We start from the raw sequence: 12,668 nt of genomic DNA on the forward strand, positions 1-12,668 counted from the left end.
GGACACTACACTGGTAGGGGTTAGTAGGGAGTGGACACTACACTGGTAGGGGTTAGTAGGGAGTGGACACTAGACTGGTAGGGGTTAGTAGGGAGTGGACACTACACTGGTAGGGGTTAGTAGGGAGTGGACACTACACTGGTAGGGGTTAGTAGGGAGTGGACACTACACTGGTAGGGGTTAGTAGGGAGTGGACACTACACTGGTAGGGGTTAGTAGGGAGTGGACACTACACTGGTAGGGGTTAGTAGGGAGTGGACACTACACTGGTAGGGGTTAGTAGGGAGTGGACACTACACTGACTGAATAAACAATCAGAGATACAGAGAAGGAGACCAGACATTACTGCACAAATATACCAACAGAAATGTCCCCCTCACACACTCCCTCCACACACACTGGGGCATGTACCCTGTCCTGCGGGGCGGTCCGTGGTTGAAGGCTTGTTGGTTGCGTGGTACTGTTCCGTAGTGGATGGCCGGTCCCATGCCGTAGTCTGCCTCGTCATATCCCACACTCCTCTGGTCATCCTCCAGACCGTACGGCTCCGGGACAAACCTCTGCATCCCAGACAGCTCCAACGCACTGCCCATACGACCCACCTGACAATACAATATCATCACGTTAATACACTCTGCAGTCCTGACAGCAACACACTGCCCATACGACCCACCTGACAATACAATATCATCACGTTAATACACTCTGCAGTCCTGACAGCAACACACTGCCCATACGACCCACCTGACCAATACAATATCATCACGTTAATACACTCTGCAGTCCTGACAGCAACACACTGCCCATACGACCCACCTGACCAATACAATATCATCACGTTAATACACTCTGCAGTCCTGACAGCAACACACTGCCCATACGACCCACCTGACCAATACAATATCATCACGTTAATACACTCTGCAGTCCTGACAGCAACACACTGCCCATACGACCCACCTGACAATACAATATCATCACGTTAATACACTCTGCAGTCCTGACAGCAACACACTGCCCATACGACCCACCTGACCAATACAATATCATCACGTTAATACACTCTGCAGTCCTGACAGCAACACACTGCCCATACGACCCACCTGACCAATACAATATCATCACGTTAATACACTCTGCAGTCCTGACAGCAACACACTGCCCATACGACCCACCTGACCAATACAATATCATCACGTTAATACACTCTGCAGTCCTGACAGCAACTACACACTGCTCATACTACCCACCTGACAATACAACATCATCACGTTAATACACTCTGCAGTCCTGACAGCAACTACACACTGCTCATACGACCCACCTGACAATACAACATCATCACGTTAATACACTCTGCAGTCCTGACAGCTCCAACGCACTGCCCATACGACCCACTATATTTAACACACACGCCATATGACCCACCTGTGGCTGTGCTGCGTATGGGTCCAGCTGGTTCCTGCTGATGGCTCTGTATCCTGAGTCCAGGGTCCGGTACACATCAGCTGGCCTGGAGGAGAGGAGGGGAGAAGTAGAGAGGAGAAGAGGGGGGAGAGTTGAGGGGGGAGAAAGGAGAGAATATACCCGTTGTCTCCCAACTCTACGTCTATGGATAAAGAGACAACAGATCCATCTGTCCTACCTGTAGCGGTCGTCCATGCGTGCTCCCCTGCTCAGGCTGGCGTAGGTCTCCCCTATGGAGGGAGAGCCCTGGCGGTAGTCCTCGTACCCCCCCGGGGGTCCGTAGTGGTAGTTTCGGGGCACAGTGTTGGTGGGATAGTCCATGGGAGGACCTGGCTGTCTGTAGACCCGCTCCATGGGGGTGGTGTAACCCCCTACACCTGTCATAGACCCCCCTCCATCCAGGGAGAGGTTGTCAGACACAGAGGGGATGACTGTACGAGTCATGGTAGTCTTCACTACCTTCTTTACCTGGGGAGAGGGAGATGACAGCACGAGTCAGGGGAGAGAGGTTAGTGTCAGACATGGAGGAGATGACATGAGTCAGGGGAGAGAGGTTAGGGTCAGACATGGAGGAGGTGACATGAGTCAGGGGAGAGAGGTTAGTGTCAGACGTGGAGGAGATGACATGAGTCAGGGGGAGAGGAGGTCGCGTGGAGTGCTGGCGGGGGGAGGAGGCGCTGGGGGGGCAGAGTCGGGGGGGGAGGCGACGTGAGTGCAGGCGGGAGAGAGGTTAGTGTCAGACATGGAGGAGGTGACATGAGTCAGGGGGAGGGAGGTCGCGTGGGGGAGCTGGTCGGGGGGAGGAGGGCGCTGGGGAGATGACATGAGTCAGGGGAGAGAGGTTAGTGTCAGACATGGAGGAGGTGACATGAGTCAGGGGAGAGAGGTTAGGGTCAGACATGGAGGAGGTGACATGAGTCAGGGGAGAGAGGTTAGTGTCAGACGTGGAGGAGGTGACATGAGTCAGGGGAGAGAGGTTAGGGTCAGACGTGGAGGAGGTGACATGAGTCAGGGGAGAGAGGTTAGTGTCAGACGTGGAGGAGATGACATGAGTCAGGGGAGAGAGGTTAGTGTCAGACATGGAGGAGGTGACATGAGTCAGGGGAGAGAGGTTAGTGTCAGACATGGAGGAGGTGACATGAGTCAGGGGAGAGAGGTTAGGGTCAGACATGGAGGAGGTGACATGAGTCAGGGGAGAGAGGTTAGTGTCAGACGTAGAGGAGGTGACATGAGTCAGGGGAGAGAGGTTAGGGTCAGACATGGAGGAGGTGACATGAGTCAGGGGAGAGAGGTTAGGGTCAGACATGGAGGAGGTGACATGAGTCAGGGGAGAGAGGTTAGTGTCAGACATGGAGGAGGTGACATGAGTCAGGGGAGAGGTAGAGAGGTTGGAGAGGAAAAGGAGGGGAGAAAAAGAGAAGTGAGAGAAAGTAAGGGGTGTGGAGGCAGAAAAGATCAGTCAATTAGCTAATGTCATTCACAATCCTCAAGTGTCAACTGTGTGTGTCTGTAAGTAAAGGTAGTACCGTAGTTTCTGTGCGGCGCGTGGTGCCATCTTCGCTGGTTTCCACGGAGATGACGGGGGGCACCTCGTGAGGGTCCTCCTCCACGGTAACCGTCTCCTGGACGACTTGACCAGGCTCCATCCTGTACTGAAGAACGGAGACAGACACTGTTACAGACAGACAGACAGACAGACAGACAGACAGACAGACAGACAGACAGACAGACAGACAGACAGACAGACAGACAGACAGACAGACAGACAGACAGACAGACAGACAGACAGACAGACAGACAGACAGACAGACAGACAGACAGACAGCTTACATGTGTCCCGTTGACGTATCCCTCGTTCAGTGTGAGCCTCTCTATGTCCGCATCACAAACACGCCCATTCTGTAGAGCGGAGGGGAAGACAGGAGTTGTTTACACAAGTGGGCAGTGTGTGTGTGTGTGTGTGTGTGTGTGTGTGTGTGTGTGTGTGTCAACCGCAGGGCCAGTGGCCAAGGAGGAGCAGAGTTATTCCAAACATTCAGAGGAGCAGGTTAACGCAGGACAGAGAGAATGTCATGACATCACAGCCCCAGGCTCCTTTCACACACACAGGCAACACCACTATACCATTCAGTCAACCCCAGACATTTAAGCAGAAATACACTAAGTACAGAGTAGACAAACAATTCAACACTTGATGAAGCGAATGAAAAAACCATGAATGGATGGACAGAATGGGTGAGTCATGGAGGAGGATGAGAGAGCGGTTCTGAGCAACAGGGCTGCCAGCAACACAGAAAGAGCCTCAGAGAGAGCAGGGCGTGTGAGAACCTGTCAGTGGCTTGTCAGTTGGCTGTGTGTGTGTGTGTGTGTCTGTCTCAGTGGGGTTCTCAGTGTGTGTGTGTGTGTGTGTGTGTGTGTGTGTGTGTGTGTCTCAGTGGGGTTCTCAGTGTGTGTGTGTGTGCCTGTCAGCTATGTAAACAGGGTGAAGACCAGGCACATTCCAACCCCGTCTGTTCTCCAGAGATACAACACTGACCGACCAGACCAACCCCGTCCGTTCTCCAGAGATACAACACTGACCGACCAGACCAACCCCGTCCGTTCTCCAGAGATACAACACTGACCGACCAGACCAACCCCGTCCGTTCTCCAGAGATACAACACTGACCGACCAGACCAACCCCGTCCGTTCTCCAGAGATACAACACTGACCGACCAGACCAACCCCGTCCGTTCTCCAGAGATACAACACTGACCGACCAGACCAACCCCGTCCGTTCTCCAGAGATACAACACTGACCGACCAGACCAACCCCGTCCGTTCTCCAGAGATACAACACTGACCGACCAGACCAACCCCGTCCGTTCTCCAGAGATACAACACTGACCGACCAGACCAACCCCGTCCGTTCTCCAGAGATACAACACTGACCGACCAGACCAACCCCGTCCGTTCTCCAGAGATACAACACTGACCGACCAGACCAACCCCGTCCGTTCTCCAGAGATACAACACTGACCGACCAGACCAACCCCGTCCGTTCTCCAGAGATACAACACTGACCGACCAGACCAACCCTGAGAGAGGAGAGGAGACTACGTGTTTTACGTGTAGTGTGTTTATAAAATGCCTGAGGGTTGTAAAATGACACACCTCAGTGTGTTTGCTTACCAGACAGTGTGTGTGCGCGTGCGTTCACAAGTAATCTAAAGCTATGCGGTCACTACGTCCAGATAGGGAAGCCTGACACAGTCAGACACTAAGCAGGAAGTGGACATGGTAAACAGTAACCTAGACCAGGGATTGGACAAAACCCAACCAAGCGGTATACTATAAGTGTATTTTTCCTCCTCTGTTCTCACTTCTGCTCAGTGTACACATGCTGCCCTTCCTTCAGAAAAGCACCAAAAATGACATTCAGTAGCTACTAGCAGTGCTTGTATAATGTTGAGCTGGATTTGCCTCTTTGCAATTGGTTTATGTTCATTTTCACACGTTAGCATTTAGCTAACATTCTCAAACTAAATACTGCCATTCTAATATCTGAACGATATGTAATATTCTGAAACCTTCCTGAACTGACCAGAACACAGGATCAGCCATGGACTGGGATCATTAACACTGAAAATAAGGTATGTTTTATCACATATGAGCCTTAGGAATGTCTTCTAGCCAGGTTTATAATATGACATTTCTCTCTAGCCTATATGAGAATTTCACATGTCAACACCAAACGGCCAGAAAAACAATTGTACCACAAGTCTGCTGCAATGCGTAACTGCAAAAACAACCAGATGTGGCACCAGGCTACCTTCACATGGCATGCACATCCACAGAGATGACCTGGGGGGAGTTAGACAAGGCTGTTTCCACCATGGCCTGGGACAGAGGCCAGGCTGACAGCATGAGGGATGGAAGTGGACTGGTCATGATGGGGCAGATCAATGATGGCTACAGGAAGGGTTGACCAATGATGGAACGAGACGGGACGACGGTAAGCCGGTTGGTGTGAGGCGATGGGTGACACCGTGGGGGCTAGGATTGCAAAATTCTGCGAATTTCATGAAAAATTCCACTGGTTTTCCGGAAATCCTCCAATTTCCTGCTTATTCCCTCCTGGAAGATATCGGAATGTTGCAACCCTACCAGCAGCTATGGAGGTGACGGCATGGATAGTTACAAGGACGGTTGAACGGTGATGAAACAAGGGAGGACGAAATGATGGAATGGGTGATCCCATGATGGCTATGGGGGTGATAACATGATGACTATGGGGGTGATGGGTGATACCATGATGACTATGGGGGTGATCCCATGGGGGCGAGGCGTTACCTGTAGATTGGGGGGAGGGCGTGGGAGGGTGCCTCCGCACCTCCTCTCCTCCTCCAGAGCGCGAGTCAGACGCTCAAACTGACGCTCCTGCTCCCGCACGGAGGCCAGGAGAGAGGCTGCACTCTCACACTGCTCCATTCACACTGAGTAGAGAGGACAGGACAGGGTTCAACCACCTAGCCCCACACTGAGTAGAGAGGACAGGGTTCAACCACCTAGCCCCACACTGAGTAGAGAGGACAGGGTTCAACCACCTAGCCCCACACTGAGTAGAGAGGACAGGGTTCAACCACCTAGCCCCACACTGAGTAGAGAGGACAGGGTTCAACCACCTAGCCCCACACTGAGTAGAGAGGACAGGGTTAAATCACCTAGCACCACACAATGAGGAAGGACAGAGTTAACCTGGCACACACAGAATAAACCGTTTTTAAACCACATTCCATACTCTGTTATATTCACACACACAGAGACACAGACAGACAGCTAACCCACAAACACACATTACAGTGATGCTGTACAGAGAAGCAGCAGGGCGACAGGATGCTAATCACCTCCACACTTAGAGATGAACAGCATGAGAGAGGGGAGGAGACGAAGAGAAGGAGAGAGAGAGGGAGGATAGGGATAGGAGAGGGAGGTTGAGGAGATACAGGAAAGAGAAGAGTGGGAGAGGAGAAGGAGGAAGAGAGAAGGAAATATGTTGAGTTACAATAGGAGTGTGATGACGGGGGGGGGGGGGGGGGGGGGGAATTCACATGTTCTTAGGGAAGGGCTGTGGCAGGTGGTGCTCGTTAGCACCTCTTGTCTTCCACAGAGGCAGGTGAGAGCGAGATGAAGAAAGGAGAGAATGAGAGAGTCAGAGCGAGCACCACAGGTTCTAGAAGTCTATTTCTGGGCCCAGAGTTCACACCCATCAGCTCCTGACTGAGCCCAAAACAGAACCAGAAACTGGAACGACAGTAAAAGACGGAACGGACCTTAAAGACACAGTGCAGTGAGAAACATGATTTTACTGTGTTTTATATTCACACTATGGAGGTTGAAATAATACTGTGAAAATCATAATGCCCTTTTAGTGTAAGAGCTGTTTGAAGACTGCCTGGAATTTCAACCTGTTTTGGTGGGTTAGGGTTTGTTAATAGACCAATAAAAAACCCTCTGCCAATAAGAGCTAGTTCTGAGTTTCCCCTCCCCACTCAGACCACTCCCAGACAGCCGGCGCTACAATCTTGCTTGAGAAATTACTCTTAGCGAACAAGCTATTTTTTTTCTGTTTGACCATTTTAATTGAAAACAATCACAGCAAGGTACTTAATTGTTACCCACAAATGATTTAATATTGAGAAAAACAGCTGCATTGGACCTTTAAACTTTAACAGAACCCAGATCCACAAGCAAAATGTTAGGTTGTCGAGGAACCAAACGTAGCTAGAGGATTCAGGACAGAAAACTTGGCCTAACTGGACCAACCATAAACCGACAGAGATTAACTTCCTGGTCAAGTCTTGGGGAAATCTGTAAAAAAATAGGAGTGGGGGGTCTGAAATAATTTCACTACTCGAATAGCATCATGAATCTTTGTCAGATATCCGGTTATTCAAAATACATAGGTTTTTAACCTGAGCTCTACTGCACGAGGGTGATAGCAGCAATAGAGTGCCAGCCTGCTGCCGATGGGCCGGGTAGTAACGTATGAGAAGGGAGCGAGCAGACGGAGGAAGAGGAGAGACACCAAGGTAACTCAGCTACAGCCATGACTAGCTAACTGGTAGCAGTCACAATGTTATTCATCATACAATGTATCATCATATAAGTGCCGGTCTTGAATAGAGTAGCCTAGAGAAGAGCCAGCTTTACACTGACCATACAAAACATTAGGAACACCTTATAATATTGAGTTGCACCCCTCCCCCACATTGATGCCAATGCTTCCCACAGTTGTCAAGTTGGCTGGATGTCCTTTGGGTGGTGGACCATTCTTGATACACACAGGAAACTGTAGAGCGTGAAAAACCCAGCAGCGTTGCAGTTCTTGACACATAGCGATGCACCTGGCACATACTACCATACCCTGTTCAAAGGCACTTAAATCTTTTGTCTTACCCATTCACCCTCTGAATGGCACACATACACAATCCATGTCTCAATTGTCCACTCCCTACTAACCCCTATCAGGCTTCTTTAACCTGTCTCCTCCCCTTCAGATACACTGACTGTATCAGATTTAACAAGTGACATCAATAAGGGATCATAGCTTTCATCTGGATTCACCTGGTCAGTTTGTCATGGAAAGAGAAGGTGTTCTTAATGTTTGGTACACTCAGTGTCGAACGCTAGGCTAATGCTGCGGCCACATGCTACACTTTCGCCCCAAACCCCATTCAGATAAAACAGCCTACCTGTTGGTTGCAGCTTTCTCCCTCTCATTTGGCTAACTTTTAATTGGGTAATTTTATTCCTTCTAGCGTTACATTAGTGTACCCTCGCTCCACATTGAGCCTCTTTGATTGGCCAACATAAACAACAAGCTACACAGTGAAGGCCACTGGTCGACTACCAGTCTGTGGCGTCATAAAAACTAACCTACATCGAAAAAGTGTTTTATTCAACTAAGAATCTGAAATGTCATGGTATATTCTTGTATGTAACAATGTCACATGGATATTAAAATGTAATTTAGAAAAAGTTTTTTCCCCCATGTTAAAATAGCCCCCCCCCAAAAAAAAAAATTATCACAAAATGTCATACTCACAAAAGTATTTCAATCCTAACGTCCGTTTGGATATTTGAATATTGGAATAACCGTTCACATACCTAGTTCAAAACATAACCGATTCAGAACCACATTAGCCTACATGGAATCAGATCCTTCTTGAGCTCTAGTCATGCCGGAGGACCAGTCATCCAAATCATTTTCACCCTTCAATCCTGTCTCCAGTCAGCCACTGACAGTATTCATTACTGTACAGTAGCAACCCCCGCACCCAGTCTGCAGCTGTCTGTGGAGAGTGGATGAACAAAGAGACGTGTATTACAGTAGGTCTGGTATCTGGTCATGGTGACATGAGCTTTATCCTTGAAAACTAAAAACAGAACATCAAGTTTCAGTGAACTTGCTTAATCTCTTCACCCACCCCTTCTCTTTCCGCTTCACACAAACTGTCTCCCCCCCTCCCTCTCTCTCTCACACACACACCTCCGTCACACATTCCAACAGGAGTTCTGGCATGTCACATCCTGCCTCAGCTGTTCAGGTTGTCTTTGTGGATTATCCTTCACTTTTTCATTTATCCACTCATCGGTCCCTCTCTCTCTTTCTACCTCTCTCCCTCTTTCTCAGCCCTGGAGTGGTTGCAAGGGGACTTTCTTTCCATTCCTCTAATGATTTCATATCTCAAATCAAATGTTAGTCACGTACACATATTTTGTTGATGTTATCGCGGGTGCAGCGAAATGCTTACGTTTCTAGCACCAACGGTGCAATAATACATAACACAATACACACTAATCCAAAAAATAACAAATATAAGAACTAGAAAGAATGATAAAAGTTGGCCTCATTTATCAGCAAAACATATTTTCAAGGTACCTCTAAAGCAGGCTAATGCATTTAAATTGGGCTCATGGGTTTACACTGACAGGGACAAAACACACTTAACAGGGCAGGACAGGTTCAGATGGGTAGCCTTGTACCACATACAGGCCTCAAATTTCCCAACGGCATCGACGACCCCCTTGTGTGGCCGCAACGCCCCCGAAAATCCATGCCTTGCAGCCAGAGTGTCCGTTGTGCCCTTGGGCTGAATATAATCATTATAATTCCCTTCTCCCGGCTGCCAATCGCCGTGCTCCAAAGCACCTCTCACTCACATGGCTCTCTCATATCTCAATTGTTATTAGCCAACGCCAGTCTCGTGATCAGGTCCTTCTCACAGACATCTCAGCTCTGAAGTAGGCTCAGAGTGAAGACGGACACGTCAGGGATGCTACGGTGATCCTCCTTATCCAATTCTCAGGATGTTAGAAGAACTGTCCACATTCACTTTTCATCAGTCAACAAGATGAGTAACAAACAGCAAAAGCACTAGCCTACATCAATATACTATCCCAACAGTCCAAAAGTTCACCTATTCTATTGGTCAGATTGTCGTTCTGTGCAAGAAATAAATATTCCAAACAGATAAATAGCCAAATAATTTATTCACATTATAAGCACAGCAATGCGCACACAGCAGTAGGCCATAAGCGCGAACATTCTAAAATCCAATTAGCGCGAAAACTGTTTTCCAAAGTGCACCGAATGGTTTCATATGACAGAGATGAAAATATCCTTCAGAAATTCAGAAAGAGGGAAGATGGCTCAACTAGCATGGGTTGTTAATAAGACTAGGATTATCATCAACTAGCGTGGGTTGTTAATAAGACTAGGATTATCATCAACTAGCGTGGGTTGTTAATAAGACTAGGATTATCATCAACTAGCGTGGGTTGTTAATAAGACTAGGATTATCATCAACTAGCGTGGGTTGTTAATAAGACTAGGATTATCATCAACTAGCGTGGGTTGTTAATAAGACTAGGATTATCATCAACTAGCGTGGGTTGTTAATAAGACTAGGATTATCATCAACTAGCGTGGGTTGTTAATAAGACTAGGATTATCATCAACTAGCGTGGGTTGTTAATAAGACTAGGATTATCATCAACTAGCGTGGGTTGTTAATAAGACTAGGATTATCATCAACTAGCGTGGGTTGTTAATAAGACTAGGATTATCATCAACTAGCGTGGGTTGTTAATAAGACTAGGATTATCATCAACTAGCGTGGGTTGTTAATAAGACTAGGATTATCATCAACTAGCATGGGTTGTTAATAAGACTAGGATTATCATCAACTAGCGTGGGTTGTTAATAAGATTAGGATTATCATCAACTAGCGTGGGTTGTTAGCCTGTTATGGATAGGGGGCAGTATTTTCACGGCCGGATAAAAAACGTACCCGATTTAATCTGATTATTACTCCTGCCCAGAAACTAGAATATGCATATAATTATTATCTTTGTATAGAAAACACTCCAAAGTTTCTAAAACTGTTTGAATGGTGTCTGTGTATAACAGAACTCATTTGGCAGGCCAAAACCTGAGAAGATTCTGTACAGGAAGTACCCTGTCTGACCATTTCTTGGCCTTCTTGATCATCTCTATCCAAAACAAGGGATCTCTGCTGTTACGTGACACTTCCTACGGCTCCTATAGGCTCTCAGAAGGCGGCAAAAAGCTGAATCGTGGCTTTGCAGGCCCTGGCTGAAAAACATTAGCGCATTTTGATAGTGGTCGATCAGAGAACAGAGACTGGAGGCGCGTGCACGAGGCGACCCCATGTTTTTATTCTTTCGTCTTTGAACGAAAACAACAACTCCCAGTCGGAATATTATCGCTCTATTACGAGAAAAATAGCATAAAAATTGATTTTAAACAGCGGTTGACATGCTTCGAAGTACGGTAATGGAATATTTAGATTTTTTTTGTCACGAAACGCGTCGGGCGCGTAACCCTTCGTCACCCTTGGATAGTGTCTTGAACGCACGAACAAAACGCCGCTATTTGGATATAACTATGGATTATTTTGAACCAAACCAACATTTGTTATTGAAGTAGAAGTCCTGGGAGTGCATTCTGACGAAGAACAGGAAAGGTAATCAAACTTTTCTAATAGTAAATGTGAGTTTGGTGAGGGTCAAACTTGGTGGGTTTCAAAATAGCTAGCCTGTGATGGCGTGCTATCTACTCAGAATATTGCAAAATGTGCTTTCACCGAAAAGCTATTTTAAAATCGGACATAGCGAGTGCATAAAGGAGTTCTGTATCTATAATTCTTAAAATAATTGTTATGTTTTTTGTGAACGTTTATCGTGAGTAATTTAATAAATTCACCGGAAGTGTTCGGTGGGAATGCTAGTTCTGAACGTCACATGCTAATGTAAAAAGCTGGTTTTTGATATAAATATGAACTTGATTGAACAAAACATGCATGTATTGTATAACATAGGCGTGTCATCTGATGAAGATCAAAGGTTAGTGCTGCATTTAGCTGTGGTTTTGTTTTTTGTGACATTATATGCTAGCTTGAAAAATGGGTGTCTGATTATTTCTGGCTGGGTACTCTGCTGACATAATCTAATGTTTTGCTTTCGCTGTAAAGCCTTCGGACAGTGTGGTTAGATAAAGGAGAGTTGTCTTTAAAATGGTGTAAAATAGTCATATGTTTGAAAAATGGACGTTTTTGGATTTTTGAGGAATTTGTAATTCGCGCCACGCCTATCATTGGATATTGGAGCAGGTGTTCTGCTAGCGGAACGTCTAGATGTAAGAGGTTAATAAGACTAGGATTATCAATAAGACTAGGATTATCATCAACTAGCATGGGTTTTAATAAGACTAGGATTATCATCAACTAGCATGGGTTGTTAATAAGACTAGGATTCTCATCAACTAGCATGGGTTGTTAATAAGACTAGGATTCTCATCAACTAGCATGGGTTGTTAATAAGACTAGGATTCTCATCAACTTGCATGGGTTGTTAATAAGACTTGGATTATCATCAACTAGCATGGGTTGTTAATGACTAGGATTGTGTCTTTGGCTGCTGGATAATGAAAGAAAGTTGAGAAGATGAGAAATACTAATATCACATTTACTAAAGTATTCAGACCCTTTACTCCATACTTACAGTTGAAGCACCTTTGGCAGTGATTACAGCCTCGAGTTTTCTTGGGTATGACACCTCCAGCTTAGCACACCTGTATTTTGGGAATATCTCCCATTCTTCTCTGCAGATCCTCAAGCTCTGTCAGGTTGGATGG

General features: G+C 46.8%; 1 protein-coding gene across 9 annotated transcripts in view; it reads right to left on the reverse strand.

Annotated features, from left to right (window-relative positions):
* The window catches only part of LOC106610489 (catenin delta-1), a 41,164-nt gene that overhangs the window by 21,810 nt on the left and 6,686 nt on the right, over positions 1-12,668 (reverse strand). For 7 of the 9 annotated variants that reach the window (XM_082974094.1, XM_082974098.1, XM_082974093.1 and 4 more), the window contains exons 2-7: positions 5,801-5,943; positions 3,298-3,366; positions 2,994-3,119; positions 1,646-1,935; positions 1,429-1,513; positions 412-602 (exon numbers count right to left, since the gene is read on the reverse strand). In XM_082974094.1, coding sequence (XP_082830220.1) covers positions 412-602; positions 1,429-1,513; positions 1,646-1,935; positions 2,994-3,119; positions 3,298-3,366; positions 5,801-5,938 — 899 coding nt within the window. In that variant the 5' untranslated portion in view covers positions 5,939-5,943. The remainder of the gene's footprint in view (positions 1-411; positions 603-1,428; positions 1,514-1,645; positions 1,936-2,993; positions 3,120-3,297; positions 3,367-5,800; positions 5,944-12,668) is intronic. The other 2 variants (XM_082974099.1, XM_082974100.1) reach the window with 2 other exon arrangements.

This window comes from Salmo salar, chromosome 04 (assembly GCF_965601325.2).
Source record: "Salmo salar chromosome 04, fSalSal1, whole genome shotgun sequence".
In the NCBI taxonomy this organism is placed as follows: domain Eukaryota; kingdom Metazoa; phylum Chordata; class Actinopteri; order Salmoniformes; family Salmonidae; genus Salmo; species Salmo salar.